This window comes from Tinamus guttatus, unplaced genomic scaffold, assembly GCF_059628265.1.
Source record: "Tinamus guttatus ecotype Peru unplaced genomic scaffold, ASM5962826v1 Tinamus_guttatus_pri_ptg000472l, whole genome shotgun sequence".
Taxonomy (NCBI): Eukaryota; Metazoa; Chordata; class Aves; order Tinamiformes; family Tinamidae; genus Tinamus; species Tinamus guttatus.
The window spans coordinates 4,849,184-4,865,855 of NW_028289006.1; the positions used below are offsets into that span (position 1 = coordinate 4,849,184).

The 16,672-nt window shown below is 38.3% G+C and overlaps 1 protein-coding gene and 1 non-coding gene across 2 annotated transcripts; one reads left to right on the forward strand and one right to left on the reverse strand.

Annotated features, from left to right (window-relative positions):
* Nucleotides 1-247: 247 nt before the first annotated feature.
* On the reverse strand, nucleotides 248-319 carry TRNAD-GUC (transfer RNA aspartic acid (anticodon GUC)). The gene has a single exon. It is a non-coding gene; the product is annotated as a tRNA-Asp (tRNA).
* Nucleotides 320-600: 281 nt separating this feature from the next.
* On the forward strand, nucleotides 601-16,672 carry LTA4H (leukotriene A4 hydrolase). The gene is made up of 19 exons (XM_088532922.1): nucleotides 601-753; nucleotides 1,435-1,565; nucleotides 4,603-4,723; nucleotides 5,237-5,305; nucleotides 6,014-6,118; nucleotides 7,903-7,955; nucleotides 8,654-8,726; nucleotides 9,055-9,195; nucleotides 9,414-9,437; nucleotides 10,406-10,476; nucleotides 10,590-10,701; nucleotides 11,645-11,789; nucleotides 11,872-11,975; nucleotides 12,316-12,386; nucleotides 12,983-13,037; nucleotides 13,907-14,002; nucleotides 14,407-14,489; nucleotides 15,710-15,814; nucleotides 16,142-16,672. The coding sequence occupies exons 1-19, from the start codon at nucleotides 601-603 to the stop codon at nucleotides 16,260-16,262; spliced, it is 1,833 nt and encodes a 610-aa protein (XP_088389048.1). The 3' UTR covers nucleotides 16,263-16,672.

Here is a 16,672-nt window from a genome sequence, read left to right on the forward strand (position 1 = left end):
TCTCCTCCTGAGGGTTACCTGGGCTTGTCTAAGCATTCCTGCAGCCTGGTTGGTTCCTGGAAATCTCCTGGGTGACCTCCAGCATTGCCTGTATTGTCCCCTCCTCTACACATGCTCCGGGAGAGGGAGAGTCCTCCCCCTGTAGTTTTTACTCACCCAAGCTGCCGGAAAGTCAAACGATGCAAAGTAGAAAAAACTAAAATAAATAAATAAATAAATAAAAAGTAAATAATTAAAAACTTTATAACTCCCCGTCGGGGAATCGAACCCCGGTCTCCCGCGTGACAGGCGGGGATACTTACCACTATACTAACGAGGAGCTCTATGAGTGCAGTTTTGCGTCCAGTCCTTAAATACCTTTTCCACACACACGTCAGCGCCCGCGGTTCCGCCTCCGTTTTCGCCTTTCCGCGCATTGACCCATGGGGGTTGTAGTCCCCTATTCGCTGTCTCTCTCCCTTTCTCCCGGACGCGGAACTACGCGCCCCAGCAGCCCCCGCGCGTTCTCCGTGGCCCCGCCCCCGCGGTGGGCGGTGCGGCCGCGGCCCCCGCCCAGAGTGGCTCGGCTGGGCCCGGCTCTGCGCGGGGCGGGCGGCAGCCATGGCGGCGGCGGACACGAGCTCCTTCTCGTCGCCCTCGTGCTGCCTCACGCGCCACCTCTACCTGCGCTGCCGCGTGGACTTCGGCGCCCGGGCGCTGCGCGGCACCGCGGCGCTCACGGCACGCGCCGAGCGCGAGGCGCTGCGTTGCCTGGTAACGGCGCGGCGAGGGCTGCGGTGGGGCCGCCTGAGCGGGGCCGGCGGCTGTTTGGGCCGTTGGGGCCGTTGGTGCCGTTGGTGCCGTTGGGCCGTGGCGGCGGCGACGCTGGTCCAGGGCCCGGGAGCTCTCCGTGAACGTTGTCGCCCGTCCCCGGGTGCAGGGACGGGTGCTGTCCCCGTAGCGCTCGGGAGGGACAAGGCGCGGTGGGAGTGTGCATTTCTCGGCACGGATGGCGAGGAGCCCCCTGCCCAGGGGATGGGGATAAGGCAGAGCTCTCGGAGAGCTGCGTTTAGGCCTTTCTTTCTTCGGGGTGTTTTTATTTCATCACCTAGCGTGTTTTTTAATGCAAATGAAAGCAAAATCTTTCCACCTTGATCTACAAAGTTTTTTTTTTTTTTTTTTGTCTCTCTGCTAACTTTCTGAATTCTCTTATGTGCTTAGAAGTTGTTTTTTTTTCTTTTCTTTTTTTTTTCCTGACAGTTTTAAGTTCAGTGTTGCTCTCTTAAAAATCATTTACTCCCAATAGTCAAAACAGTTACTCTTTTTTTTTTTTTTTTTTTTTTTAGATTTACTTATAAGCACTTTTTTATTTGCATAGGCTTGTTTTAAGATTTGGTGAGTGCTACACTGTTTATTGCCGTACTTATCATGCCAATAATATTTGCTTCATTACAGATCTTGGATACAAAAGACCTGCAGGTATTTAAAGTGACAGTAAATGGACAGGATGCAAAATTTTGTTTTGGCCAAAAACATAGTTTCAAGGGAACTCCACTGGAAATTACTTTTCCTTTTGAATTAAGGAGGTACGTACATTTTTCTGCTTCTTTAAAGGGTTTCCAAATGTGCAGCATGAAGTGCTTTCTGTCTGCAGAGCCTTTGTAAAAAGCTGGTGAAAAGACTTAGGGTGTTATGTTTATTTGATATACAATCTTGTAGTTTAATTTTAATAGCAGCGAATTTTTTTAGCAGTCGTTAGACAGCTGAAACTTTGTACCTGTGTCCAGGTCTGATATAATCTATGAAGTCCAGCAGAGACTGGACAACTGGGCGGTAAGAAACCTTATGAAATTCAACAAGGCCAAGTGCAAGGTCCTGCACCTGGGGAGGAATAATCCCAGACACCAGTACAGGCTGGGGACCGACCTTGTGGAGAGCAGCTCTGCAGAGAAAGACCTGGGTGTCATGGTGGATGACAAGTTGACCATGAGGCAGCAGTGTGCCCTCGTGGCCAAGAAGGCCAATGGGATCCTGGGGTGCATTAAGAAGAGCATCTCCAGCAGGTCGAGGGAGGTGATCCTGCCCCTCTACTCAGCCCTGGTGAGGCCACATCTGGAGTATTGTGTCCAGTTCTGGGCTCCACAGTACAAGAGGGATGTGGAGCTGCTGGAGAGAGTCCAGCGCAGGGCCACAAGGATGATCAGGGGCCTGGAACATCTGCCCTATGAGGAGAGGCTGAGGGAGCTGGGCCTGTTCAGCCTGGAGAAGAGAAGGCTGAGAGGGGACCTGATCAATGTCTTTAAGTATCTCAAGGGAGGGAGGAGGATGGGGCCAACCTCTTTTCAGTGGTAGCCAGCGAGAACTACAGGTAATGGCCACAAACTGAAGCACCAAAAGTTCCACGGGAACTTAAGGAAAAATCTCTTAACAGTGAGGGTGGAGTCTCCTTCTCTGGAGATTTTTAAAACCCGCTTGGACGCAGTCCTGTGCCACATGCTCTAGGTGACCCTGCGTGTGCAGGGGGGTTGGACTAGATCATCTCTAAAGGTGCCTTCCAATCTTAATGATTCCATGATTCTATGAAGTAACTTTCTAAACAGAGTTGAGCAGCAGAATGTTGTGGAACATCTCACGATTATTCCGGGGCTTCTCATCAGTAATATTCCTCTTTCTGCTTAAGCTACCTCAATTTTATCTGCTTCGGAATTGCTTCACTAGGGAGTATATGGAATTACAGGTCCGCTTTCCCTTTCTTTTATACACAGACTGATCCTACACTCCCATAGGAGTGCAGATTGCCATTATGATTAGATGGAAAGGTATTTTCAAATAATAAAAAAGTTGTCATATTGTTTTAGAGGCTAAACACAGGAACTTGGGCTTTGCCAGCTTGATGAAAGAGGTAGCTTATGTTTAGCTCATTCTTCGAGTTGTATGAAGTAAAAAGTTGTTGCCAAATTGCAGTATGGTCTTCTGATTGTCGGCTTTCTGGGTTGTAACTCTGGGACATCTCATGTGCTCAAGATAAAAGCTGTGATTGTATCGTGGCTTTCTTTTTTGAAGGTAATTTCGTATAAATTTGTCTTTTAACTTCAAAAGTGCTTATTACTAGAAACTCGTGTTTGCTTCCTAATATTTTTCTTCCTTCTCTGAGTTAGTACACATGTGATGTGGAAGAAAATGGAATGTCACACATTAGCTGTCTTTTTCGTTAGAGGCAGTAATGGAGAGCCTTGCAGAGTGCCTTGCCTATCTCTTCTGAGAGTCTTTTTTGCTCTGATGTAAGCCTGAAAGAATGAAGTACTTGAACGAACAGGCAGTGTGGGAGACACAGGGCATTGTTTCATTTGTTGCCAAGTCTCCTTCTCTGGAGATATTCAAAACCCGCTTGGATGCAATCCTGTGCCACATGTTCCAGGTGTCCCTGTGTGTGCAGGTAGGTTGGACTAGATGATCTCTAAAGGTCCCTTCCAACCTTATGGATTCTATGATTCTATGATTTGTTTGACTTTCATTGCTAGATTTCCTTGTAAGAAAAAAGCTACAAATAGGGTGTTGAGTCCTAAGAATAAATTCCTAAGAATTTATCATCTTCAATTCGTGCTAGTCTTCCATGTAAATCTTAATAAACCAATAATAGGAAAGCTTAAGAGTCACAACTGTATGTTTTAACTGCTCAATGAGAGTATGTGCCTTACGGTAATATAAATTATTTTTTCTTTTGCTTTTGAATGTGTACTTTGGAATGCTGGTTATAAACTTGATATGTGTATCTGGTTGACTTATCTAATACCCAACTGCTCTGATTAGCTGAAGTTTGTTCTGATTGCATTGCTAATTCCAGAGAATTGCTGGAACTTTCAGGTGACAGAAGGAATATGTGTCTGCATTGCTCTTGGTGCTGGTTTCATTCTGTTTTTAAAAAATAAATGTATGCTTGTGTCATCTTTTGTGTGTGGGATTTCGTGTTGGTGCCTATTATGCACATAGCTATTAGCTTTTTCGGGGTCCTCTGTAAAATTGGGGCATTTTGCATTTTTTTTTCTCATTAAGATCTCATTAATTCCTCATTAATATTTTTAGGGTTTTCTGATAATTTCTATTTCTAGTAATTTATGTTCTGCTGAAGGATCACCTTCATGGGACCTACCATCCGTTGCAAATTCTAAGTATTTTGGCTTGAAGAATGCTCAGTTCTATTGTTATAGCAAGTACACCTTATATAGGCTTCATACACTGTTTTTTCTACTTACTGCTCTGTGGGGTTTTCTATACTTACGTGCTGTGGGAATATATGTGCTTAGCTGGTCCTCATAGTTTAAAGAAGTCCAAATTCTTGGGCTGTTGGAGAGGATTTAGGAAATTTAAGGTTGGCAAAAATAATTAAAAAAGGAAGTGTCTTGAGACAATAAAATTGAAATAAAATATCTAATTGTTACTATGCTCGTATCTTAACTGAAAGGGCAACATTGTTTTAATATGCTGCTATTTCTTCCTTTCAAAGTTTTTGAAATAGTGTTGCAAAACTTAGTATTCCTGTTTTTCAGAAATGCTTGTGAAGAAATTTTGAGTAGTAATCGGGAGTCATGTTAGAACTATCTGACCATATTCTTTGTTGCGCAGAGGACAAGAAGCAATCGTTGAAATCTCTTTTGAAAGCTCCCCAACGTCTTCAGCTCTGCAGTGGTTTACTCCAGAGCAAACTTCTGGAAAGAAACATCCATTCCTCTTCAGCCAATGTCAGGTTGAGTTGACTGTTGTTTTTAAAGGCAGTGTTTACATACCACTGGGGGTTCCCCCCGGGTTTTGAACAGTAGGAGAAAAAACTTGTTGACTTGTTCAGCACAGAACATAATATTGCTGCCCAGTCCTGTAATGGGTTTATGTATATCTGTGCATGTATCATAAAAATACTTAGTAAATCAGGATATTGTTGAGATTTTATTATATATTTGCAATTTAATAATTGCAGATCTACTGTATTCTTTCCAGTATTTCTTTTGAAGAATATCCAGTCCTTTCCATTCGATGCATGTGTCTTTTAATCTGTTTTGTCTACCATTATTTCTTTTGGCAAATCCTTAATTATAAAAATCACTAGAAACCGTAAGTAGTAGGAGATACAGGTTTGTGGCTAGTGAATTCTCTGTAGGGATTGTGCAGATTTCCAATATAATATATTAGTTTGATATAATTCTAGATGTATAAGAAAGATTTTTTTTTTTTACGTATTTTCACAGATTTTCTTTTTTTCCAGGCTACGCACTGCAGAGCCATCCTTCCCTGCCAAGACACTCCTGCTGTGAAACTAACCTACTATGCAGAGGTAGATGAACCTGAGTTGTAGGCTACAACTACCATGACAATGGGTGAATTTTTTTTGGACCTTCCTGAACGTGGTCTAAAATGAAAACACAATATTGAGTAGTAGCTGAAGCTGCTCGTATTCTCTGTGGCACTTTTCTAGCTTTACTTTTTTATATATATACTTAATATTTTTCTTCATTCACATGTATATTTCCAAAAGAAAAAAAATGCTGACAGAATTGGAAAAGAAATATGTACCTAAACTAAGAAAATCTGACTGTAAATCAGTAAAAGGGGCTATAGAGTAAAAATAATTTAAATTATTTTCCTTTGAGGATTTAAAAATAATTTTCCCTATATGCTCTGGTGAATAGTTGTGGTGTCTTTGCAGTATCAGTATAAGTAGCCTAATTGTTTAGGGAGGCAAAAAGTGAGATGTGTATTGTGATGGTCAATAATATAAAGTATGTGAAACTTTGACTATTTCTCAGTGAGAGTCTGTTGACCTAATCAAATATTGTCAGCTTTCAATGCAAAATTTTCTCAACACTTCAGGTTCTGCTTGAGAGGGAAAATTTAATGATGGAAAAACAAATCTGGACTACTTTTTTGCTATAACTCCCTTCTAGTGTATTATATAACAAAAATGATTGGCTCTGTTGATAAAAATGGCTTCACTGTTTTCCGCGGTGCCTGAATTGCTAATGGCTGGATAACCTTCTTCCAGGTATCTGTTCCTAAAGAGTTGGTGGCTCTCATGAGTGCTCATCGTGTCGGAGAGACACCTGACCCTGAAGACAGCAGTCGCAAGATATACCGTTTCAGTCAAAATGTGAGTGCTGCAGGCTAGGGCAGAGAGGCCTATGGGGTTGTTACTCCCAGGCAGTTGACAAGCAGCTCATCTATGGTTCTTACTATCGCCAATAAATCTTGGCACTACCAATGGGTCTTTGCTTCTGTGAAAAGATATTACAGATATTCCAACTCTCCAAATCTGAAAAGTTAGCTGGTGCTGGTCATTTGTCATTCCAAGGAAAGCCTGTGGAGTTTGAAAATGCTTAGTATGCTCAGAGCTAGCATTAATCCCTTCTGTTCTTACAGATACTTGGGAACCAAAGAGTTAGATTTAATACATGGGAGTGAGCTTTGAAAGTCAGATCCTGCAAATTTTAAGCTTACCAGGAACTTGTCAGTGAAGCTGAGCAGTGAAATCAGCTTGAAGTTGACTGTATATATGATAATAACAGAAAGTTTTTAAAAGGTGAAAACTTCAATTTTTGTAAGTGCCTCCAGCTAATTAAGTGTTGCCATTCTTAGGACAAAGTTGCCATTCTCAGGATGAAGTTCCATGAAATGGTGCAACTAGTTTAATGACTCCCCACTCCTAACATGGGAGTCTCACTTTTATCTCCTGCCTTTATTGTTCTCACTGCTTTCTGTGTGCCTGATCTCATGTTTAACATCTCTTGGTAACTCTACTTTATATTGCCAAACTGTCAATAAAATTACATAAGCAAAAAAGAAAAAAAAAAGGAGGGGGCGGGTTGTAAACTGGATTGTTGAGTGCAAGGCAGGATAGAGTTGTGTGGCTGGAAGAGAGTGAAACCTCCTCTGAGCTGTAGCAGCTGTTAAAATGACTTGGCTGTTATGTGAAACTTGAGAGGATACAGAGAAATCCCTGTCATTTTATATCTGTGAGCTCTTCAGTATGCTGTGTTTTACCTGCTGTGTTGAGCCAGAAACATTTGCTGCTCTTAGCCTAGTGGATAAGGCTTGTGAGGAGGGGTGTTATCTAGTGGACCTGTATGGAATAAAACAAAAATTAGTCTAATTGAAATCATACTACCTGTAATCAATGTAATGTAAAACACCATTAGATCTCTAAAATCTATTTTTGCTCCTGGATGGCCAGGCTGGTAAGAAGTGTAGTGGAGAGCAGCTTCTCTGAAATGAATTTATAACCTGAGAACCATTGAGATTTGAAGAATTCAGAATTATATATCAGTGAATCAGGCATCAAAACGTAGGGATTTATTAATCCTGTTTTCTAACCTGCAGGTAGCATAAATCAGTGGATTTAAGTCCTTCAAGAGTATATTTTACAGTTTAATATGTCAACTAAAACACTCATGACAATTTCAATAAATATTATCACCAAAGCATTTTGATATTAAATAGTGGATTAAAATTTTATCAAAAACTTTGTCAAATTAAAGTGGAATTTCAGCAGGCTTATGCATCTCCTGCATCCTCCTCCTGTAAATACTAATGAATCTGGAATGAGTATGGAAAACTATTTTTTTTAATGTATTTTTTTAACATTAGTCAAACTGGCTGCATTTTTGTGTACTCTTACACTGCAGAAATTTTGTTTTCAAATAGACATGCTACGGTTTTGTGGCTTTTGCGTGTAAGGTCCCTGAAATAAGTGCTTCTCACACATAAAGGAAAATCATGCTGGGGAATAAAAGCAGTGCCTTTATTCTAATACTAGGCAGGATATTGTGGAGGAAGTGCACATCTTTATTTACATATCCCTTTTTTCTTTGACTAAATCAGTGGTGTTGATACCTTGCATTACAAATACTTTTTTTTTTTTTTAATGTTCTCATTTAGGTTCCAATACCTTGCTATTTGATTGCTTTAGTAGTTGGAGCTTTGGAAAGCAGGTGAGTAAAAGTATAAATGCTAATAATTATAAAAACTGCTCAATAAGTTCTCTTACTTGATCTTGTGTTTCATGTTTTTAACAGTCTTATAGTTTCATTGAACATTATCTGTAAGTAGGTAACTTTCTTTTCATCCTGGAACTGAATTTCATTTTGTTCTGTAGTGCGTCGCCGTGTTTAATTTATGTTTTTGAACTCTTTATTTATGTCAAAATGTATACATGTTGATATGCTTTTGCAGCATTTTTTGATTGTAATATGCTTTTACTGTAAGAAAAAGCTATGCTATGAAGAGTTTGGAGTTGTTTGGAATCACTGAGAGTTTTTGTTTGTTTGTTTTTAAATTTTATCTCAGATACTATTATTTTTTCTCATCTACTAACAGATGAACTTTCTCACTTAGGAAAGGCAGATATTGGCAGTTTCAATCTCACTGCTCCTCTGTCATTCTAGTCCAAAATAATGTTTCGTATTAGCGCTTTACAATATGTTAAAGTTTGTGGATGTGTTTCTTATTTAATCTATTTACTGAAGAGTGAATGTGTATGTTTTGTTTTGTTTTCTGAAGTTCTCTAATGAGTTTCTTCAGCAACACAGGCCGCTCCTAAGCACCTGAAACACCTTACGCTCCCTATGTTAGTTCCCCATGGAACCCCCCCCAGTTCATTGTGTCTAACTAGAGCTTTTGCTTTCAACAGAGAGATTGGCCCACGGACTTTGGTATGGGCTGAAAAGGAGCTAGTGGATAAATCAGCTTATGAATTTGCTGAGGTGGGTAATTAACAACAACAAAAAAATCTGTATGTTTACGGCTTGATGTAGTACTGGAAAAGGAACATATTATATTTCAGTGTTTTGTTCACATTGGTTTTTTCTGCACCCCTCCTTCCTTCAATTCCCATCCCCAAGAAGATGCCATTCACAAGCAAAAAGCTACTGTTGGATATGATGAATAAGGGTTGATGCAGAGTCTTGTGCTCGTTTTGCATGTGGAAGCTCCCAGGCTGAGAGAGAATGAAGTGCTGGTCAATAGCTTAAAACTGGTTTAGAGTTTGTAGTTAGATGTCTTGTTAGAAACTGGTGTGAATTCTTGTTTCAGACTGAAGCTATGCTGCAAACGGCAGAAGATTTAGCGGGACCTTACATATGGGGCCAGTATGATCTGCTAGTCTTACCACCTTCTTTTCCTTATGGTGGTATGGAGAATCCTTGCCTTACTTTTGTAACTCCAACACTCTTGGTAAGTATAACCCTCCCAGAAGTCACCTTTCCTTGGAGCTTCCTGCAGTGTTTGGATATTAATTCATAGACTCATAGACTGGATTAATCTTCCCATCAGAAAGAACTGTAAATGGTTTTGCCTTCTTTAGAGTCATATGTGAAATATTATGCTGGTGTATTTTGAGTTTTATTTGAACTAATAATTACCTGTATTTTTTATCTTTTTTTTTCTTGTAGGCAGGTGATCGGTCTCTGTCAGGTGTAAGTACAAAATATGTTCACGTCTTCAAATAGAACTTGAAATTGCATCTTATCTTGTTTTGTAGTGAATATGTGCAAGTGCGGTCTTTTGTTCACTGGGTGAATTAAAACCTAAGACTTTGACTCAGGAAGTCTTACGAATTGAATTTTAGTTCTAAATAAACCTTAGGAAAACTGCAGCTGTATTTTGCATATTTTACACCCGTGTGAAAATAACACAGTTGCCTATACTCATAACAGTTGCCTATACTCCTAGGGGACTAACTTCAGTCAGCTACTCAGTATCTTTCTTTCTGTCACCTGTTAAGTGTAAGTTCAAAACACAACTAAATTGATCTAAATTGTTTGGAGGAAACTTGTCCATCTGTTTAGTCAGTAGAACATGCATCGTGTACAGTTATCTCTATCTCTAGTTAACTCTAGCTTTGTTTGCAAAGTTGGATATTCTTGTTAATGTTTTATCTCATTAGCCTCTTTACCTGATCCACTGCTACAAAAATGAGTGTCATTGTCTTATCACAGAATTACTGAAGTATTTGACACGGATACTTGGACATGGCCATCATGTGTTGTTATTCTTCTAGGGGTGATTTCCTTCTTGTCTTTGTAGAACTTCCCAGCAGTGCAGCAGTTGCTCAAGTGGGAAAGTAATAATAGTCTGTCACTTCACATGTGTCCAGTATTCTGTAAATGTAACTTCGGATAAATGAGCATATGTTGCTAGTGAGTTTGGCTCTGTGGCTTGCAGGCCACCAATTCAAAATTATTTCTGGAAAAGGTGCAGTTAGGCTAGTCGTTCTCTAAATAAAATTCCTATGGGTAAGTTTACAGAGCTGTGAATATTAGTTGGCTTTGAGAATATAGAAAATAAACATCCCATTATCATTTTTCATTTCTGTTGGAATTTGGTGGTTCATTTTTCAGAGGAGTCTTAAGATGTAGATCTATTGTTGCTTTCTATATTTTAGGTTATTGCTCATGAAATCTCTCACAGCTGGACAGGAAACTTAGTAACAAACAAAACATGGGAGCATTTCTGGTAAGTAGGATGTTGAGTGCCATACAAAGTATATTTTAAAATCAATATGTAAAGAAATCAAGGAAATTAATTTTGCCATCTTACCTATGCTAACTTTATCAATATATTTCTAGGCTAAATGAGGGACACACTGTATACTTGGAACGCAGGATTGGTGGTCGGTTGTTTGGTGAGCAGTTAAGGCAATTTCAAGCACTGGGAGGCTGGAGAGAACTGCAGAATACGGTAACTATCATTACACTTATGAGAACTTCATGTTTAAACATAAGCCTAAATAAAATAAAGGTGCTACATTTAATGTTTTGCACAAGAAACTTTCTTGGTATTTTTGCGAGGATGAGTAGCTCTGGTTATCAAGCATTTGTTGTCTTCCCAAGGTAAATAGCTTGGTATGCTCAGTCAGAGGATAGATAAAGCTTTTTGAACTATTTTAAGTTGCTCTGTAAGGATGGACATCTTTTCTAGTCTCTTTTGGTTCCTCCAGAATATGACTAAACTGCAGTATTAACTGATTGTGTAGTGGGAAGTAGCTGAGAACTTGCCAAAACTATTTGCAGCATGACTGCTTCCTCAGGTGTCAGAATTTGCAGTTCCTAATGCAAATACCTGATTTATTTTTTTCTTATTGCATTATAATTGAGTACATTGCTAATCATCTCTTCCTTTCTGAGAAGGTACCTCTCCAGAGGCTGGAGAACATGATTAAGTGTAGATTTCAAACTTTTGATCTGTGATAAGCGTAGCTTCCTCTCATTCTGCTTGATGGCTCACTTTTCTGTTCTACTATGAATGCTTCCTTGTTGTACGTGATTTAAACAGGCAGTATAAAGCGTAAGCTATTTAATTTATAAAGCTACTCTTTATATGTAGCTCATTAGGCACATGTGATTAAGACAGCTGTTATAGTAATTAACTACTTTGGAATGACAGAGGTGCGGGGTGATTGATCCTAATATCTTTGTTTGATAGGATGCCAAACACTGATACAACAAAATGAGAAAACAGTAAGAACTGTGCAAACTCAGAGCTTCAGGAAGAAGAATGAGATGATGTTCTAAAACGAGACCATCTCAGTTTAGGATGTATGATACCTTTATAGATCTGATTAGCAATGATTTACAGAATATTTCCCTTTCTGGATGAAATTTTCTTAACATGTTTGTCACAGATGAATACACTTGGAGAAACAAATCCTATAACTAGCCTAGTCCCTAATCTGAACGAAGTAGATCTGGATTCTGCCTATTCCTCTGTTCCATATGAGAAAGGCTTTGCTTTGCTTTTTCACCTTGAACAACTTCTTGGAGGACCAGGTAAGTGTTAGCCAGAGTTTACTTTTTATCATTTCATATTTTAATTTCAAACATTGAAGCAGTTGCTTGTTTTTACTGTCAGATGTCTTCATTGGCTTCCTGAAGACTTACATTCAGCGGTTTGCTTATAAGAGCATAACAACTGAGGACTGGAAGAAGTTTTTGTACTCCTACTTCAAGGATAAGGTTGGATATTTAAAACTAACTGATTGAAACTTTTTATGTGGAACTGTGACATAGGTCAGGAATTATGTTCTGTAAGGACCTGTCCTTTATCTTTCTGCTCCTTATTTAAAGATCTTAATGCAGGGTAATCTGAAATCTTACTGTGATAAATTTTTTCTTTATATTGTGCATTTTCCAATGATTAAGATTAGATTTTAATAGAATTCTTTGGCTTCATTGGAGGGATTTTTTGTTGTTATTGTTGTTTTGTTTTTAAACAAAGATTAAAACTAATTCTCATAGGGTATGCTTTTCTATAAAATTACATTTTTAATTGAATAAGAATTCATATTGCTTGCAGGCAGATGTTCTTGATAAAGTTGATTGGAACTCCTGGCTGCATGCTCCAGGAATGCCCCCTGTGAAACCTACGTAAGTGTGACCTCTCAGAGTTTGTCTTTTCTTCCTTCAGATTCCACCTCATTTTTCAAACAGTCACATAACATTTGGCAAACAGAATGAAAGTTTTCCCACACACCTTTCCTCAAGAAATGTCCTGGTACTTTGTAGAAATTGCTACCTATGTATATGGAGGGAGAAGGAATTTTGCTCTTAGTATTTCCTTTTTTTTCCATTGAAAATTCCTTTTGCTTTGAAAGTTGCTATCGAAGATTTCTTTTTTTTTCCCACTAACCAAACACTAGAGGAATATTTTATTTTTGACTAGAAACTGTAATACATTTACAATTAGACATTGTGTATGTTCAGAAATACACATCCATCATCTTAGGACAGAAGTATATGGCATCGAGGGGCAGTGTCACCTGTGCACTAAACATTTGCGATTACTATGAGAAGTGAAAACACAGGAGCATATTCCATGCTATTAGGTTGTTAGTAAATTGTGTTGCAGTATCAAGCTGCAGCCTCTGATGAGCCATTTGAAAAGAGTTCCTAAACATTCTTGTGGAAATGTAGGAGTCATTTGTGTTTCCAGAGTGTGATTCTTTGTTTCTCCTCTTTGACAGATATGATATGACACTAGCAAATGCTTGTGTTGCCTTGAGCCAAAGATGGATCAAAGTAAGTGCTTAAAGAATTCATCTGAGCTTTCTGTGTTTTCTTTGTACAAAGTTAGCCATTCTCTTATGAAGCCTATCATTTGATGAGAGGGAATTTATTTTACCGTGATGGTTTTGCTGCCAGGGGTTTTGTATTTCATAAAGTAGCTTTTCATCATAGAGTCTGTGGATTTGCTTCTGTATATGGTATGGATTGCATATTTTAACAGGGCACACAGCCAGCCTTGTGTCATGCATACAAAGCTGGACTGCGATTATTCTTTTTGAATGGCTAATACTACAACTTCGTATTTTGATTAAAAATAAATGACAAGGTATCTCTACATTACTGATTGCATTGTATTAGTAGTACTTGCTGCATATTGTGTATTATGTATTTCTCATCAAAACCTAAAATACATACAAAATCCTAATTATATATACATCACAGTAAGTAGCTATTACCATGCAATTTCCACCAGAAAACTCATAAAATTAATAGAGAATTCCACATCTGTTTCTTTACTTAGTTTGATGGCTTTTTACTGTCCCAGAATGTTTATGCTTAACTTTCTTCTTCTCCATGTTACTTGTTGTAGCAAAAGTGTGTTTTTGTTTGTTTGTTTTTCACTAAAAGCTAACAAAGATCAGTGGGGAGAAAGCAAATAAAAATTAAAGTGGAGAATACTAAACATCATATAGTACATCAACCCCCTGTGTTCTCCTTAGAATCTTGCATTCATGCAGTCTTGGATATCATAAATCAGAACATTTTTATATGAAACAGCTTAAAAGTAAATGCAGATGTCCAAACACAAAGAAATAAGCTTTTTTTTTTTTTTGTGCATTGAAATGCCTATTAAAAGCATAAACAACTGTTCTGTCTTTTAGGCAGAAGAGAGTGATTTGTGCTCATTCAGCTCAGCAGACCTGAAGGAAATGTCATCTCATCAGCTGATTGAGTTCCTGGGACTGTTGCTTCTGGAGGTAAATGTGTGCCTGGTGTAATCTAATCCTTATTTTTCAAAGGCATGTGCAGAAGCCCACATGTGCTTTGAAAATAAATTGTCTGTGTTCTTCTAATCTTGCTAAAATAACTGGCTTGATTTTGTCTAAATTTGACTTTTGTGTCATTTAAACATGCTACAGATATCTTCAAGTTCTTTTGTTGAATGTTCTGGTAGCACTGGGTGTGATTTTTTTGGGACATCCATATTTATTCCTTTCCTATAAGAGGATGAAAGGAACGAATACTTATACTTATCATAGTAAGTTTTTTATTTTACCTTTTGTAGCATTAGTCTCCCCTCAAGAGCTTGTTTCTGTTTTGAAGTGCCTGGGTTGAAGTGTGCATATCTGACTTATTCTGACTTTGCAATTTCCCTTTTTAGGCACCACTTCCAGTGTCACATGTGAAACGAATGCAGGAGGTATACAACTTCAATGCTATAACCAACTCTGAAATAAGATTCAGGTTTGTTCTATTCAGGCTTTATTTTTTTTCCTGAACTTAAATAGTTTCATAAAACAAATTGCCCTGCTTCATAAATGATCAGTTTTGCTCTTTTTAATCAACTGAGGTTCAGCAAAACCATTACTTTTTACTATATGCATGTGTACGCATGCGTACTAAAGAGTAATGTTCTATTACTTATGAGTTGGGTAAATTATTTAAATATATTCTTCATGCAGAAGAACAGAAAGTAAACAGCGGACTAGCTCAGCTAGACTGTCATGTGTCACACTAGCAAGGTGTTTTGATTACTGGTGATTTGATTACTAACTGTTTGGGGGCTGTGTTGGATAATAGTGGCCTGAAGAAATGCTTGAAAGATTTTCCCACAGTTCGATCAGGCCAGGGCTACTGACTTCTTATGCTAATAGCCCTGTGTTTCTTCAGCACAACCTGGAAGTTTTTTGCTATGTTTTAATGCCTCTTATCACAAAGCATTTTGTCTCTCCAAAAGATTTAATTTCGGAGGAAGTTTCTAAACAGATGCTTGTAGCCAAGCAGTTTGAGCTTATAATTCTTGTACCATCCTGAATTCTTCTGTTTTGTGTTTACATATTCTTAAAACACGCCACTTGGGAGTTGCAAAAGAATCTGTTGTTGAGGAAAAGTCATCTTCACAAATAGTTGAAGAATTGCATAGCTTGCTGCTGCTGCTGCCTACTCTGGTACATTTGCAACAGCCGAGAATAGTCTGCCTTACCTATCTTGTACTTCTTTGTTTCCTATCACAAAACCTAGAATATTTTAAGCATACAGTATAGTTCATGGTTCTCATAACAAGATATTTTCTTCTTTTTAAAAAAAAATGAATGTGTGCCCATGCTGCTGAGATTTTTTTTTTTTTAATGACTCGATCAAATGTAGTAATTGCTACATAATTGAGTTCAAATCCAGAATGATGCAATTGGACACTATTGTAATAGAAAAGAAATGTATAATTCTTGAAAAAACACTTTGGGGAAACTTTGACTAAAAAACAGAAAAGAAAATTCAAAGTCAACTTTTTTTTTAAATAAACAATTCATGCGCTGAATATTTTATGTAGAATTTATAGTAAACCCCCATTCCTATGGTTATGTAGTACAGCAGTGAGTGTTAATGGAAGCAGAATCTTAAAGTGACTAACTGCTGCAGGTGAAAATGAAGGAGAAATAAAAATGTACTTTTTTTTTCCCCCCCAGATGGCTGCGCCTCTGCATCCAGGCCAAGTGGGAAGAAGCCATTCCTCTGGCCCTGAAAATGGCTACAGATCAAGGCAGAATGAAGTTTACTCGACCCTTGTTCAGGTGAAAATAATTTTCAAAGCTCAGGAGCTCACGTTTTTGACAGTCTTAGAGTTTGGCCTTGATATCATGACATATATACACATGTATTTGGTATATTAACATATGTACGTAACCATTTAAGTCATGTAATAGAGAATCTTATGTGTGCTTTGGGTATGATAATCTTCAGAATAGTTTTCCATTTCTTGATTATCTTTTTTTTTCTTTTTTGTATCTTAATATTGTGTATTTTAATATGAGGATTTCAAGGGAAAAGTAAAACTTTGAGGTGAAAATCCACATTGAACTATGTTTTCATTGCTTTTTGTGATGTTGTATTTTTTACAGGGATCTCTACAATTTTGACAAGTCCCGAGATCTGGCTGTCAAGGCGTTTCTGGAGAACAGAGCTTCTATGCACCCAGTCACTTCAATGCTGGTGGGCAAAGACTTGAAACAGGATCAGTGACAAATTTCTCTGAAATATTCTCATTCACAGGGAGCAAAGAAAAGACTGATCCTGCAACCTCTACTGATATGCGTGCTTGGTTATCCCATAAAAGGTTCTGCTGCCTCGTTACTAATTTAGCTTAAAACAAACCTTCCAAATCAGTTTTTATATTTTGCACCCACAAGTGAAACTGTAGAATCACTGAATTTATGGAATTAGGGGAATGATTTTGTTACAAACAATTTTTAAAATACAAAACAGCAATTCTGAGATGCAGTCATTTTTGTCAATTATGTGGAATTTAAAATTGTGAAAAATTAACTGGTGGATGTTGTCACTCTGTGCACAGCTTTCTTTTTCATAGCAACATGCAGTTGAAACTCCAAGTGTCTGAAGACTTAAAAAATAATAAATCTTTTTATTGCTCA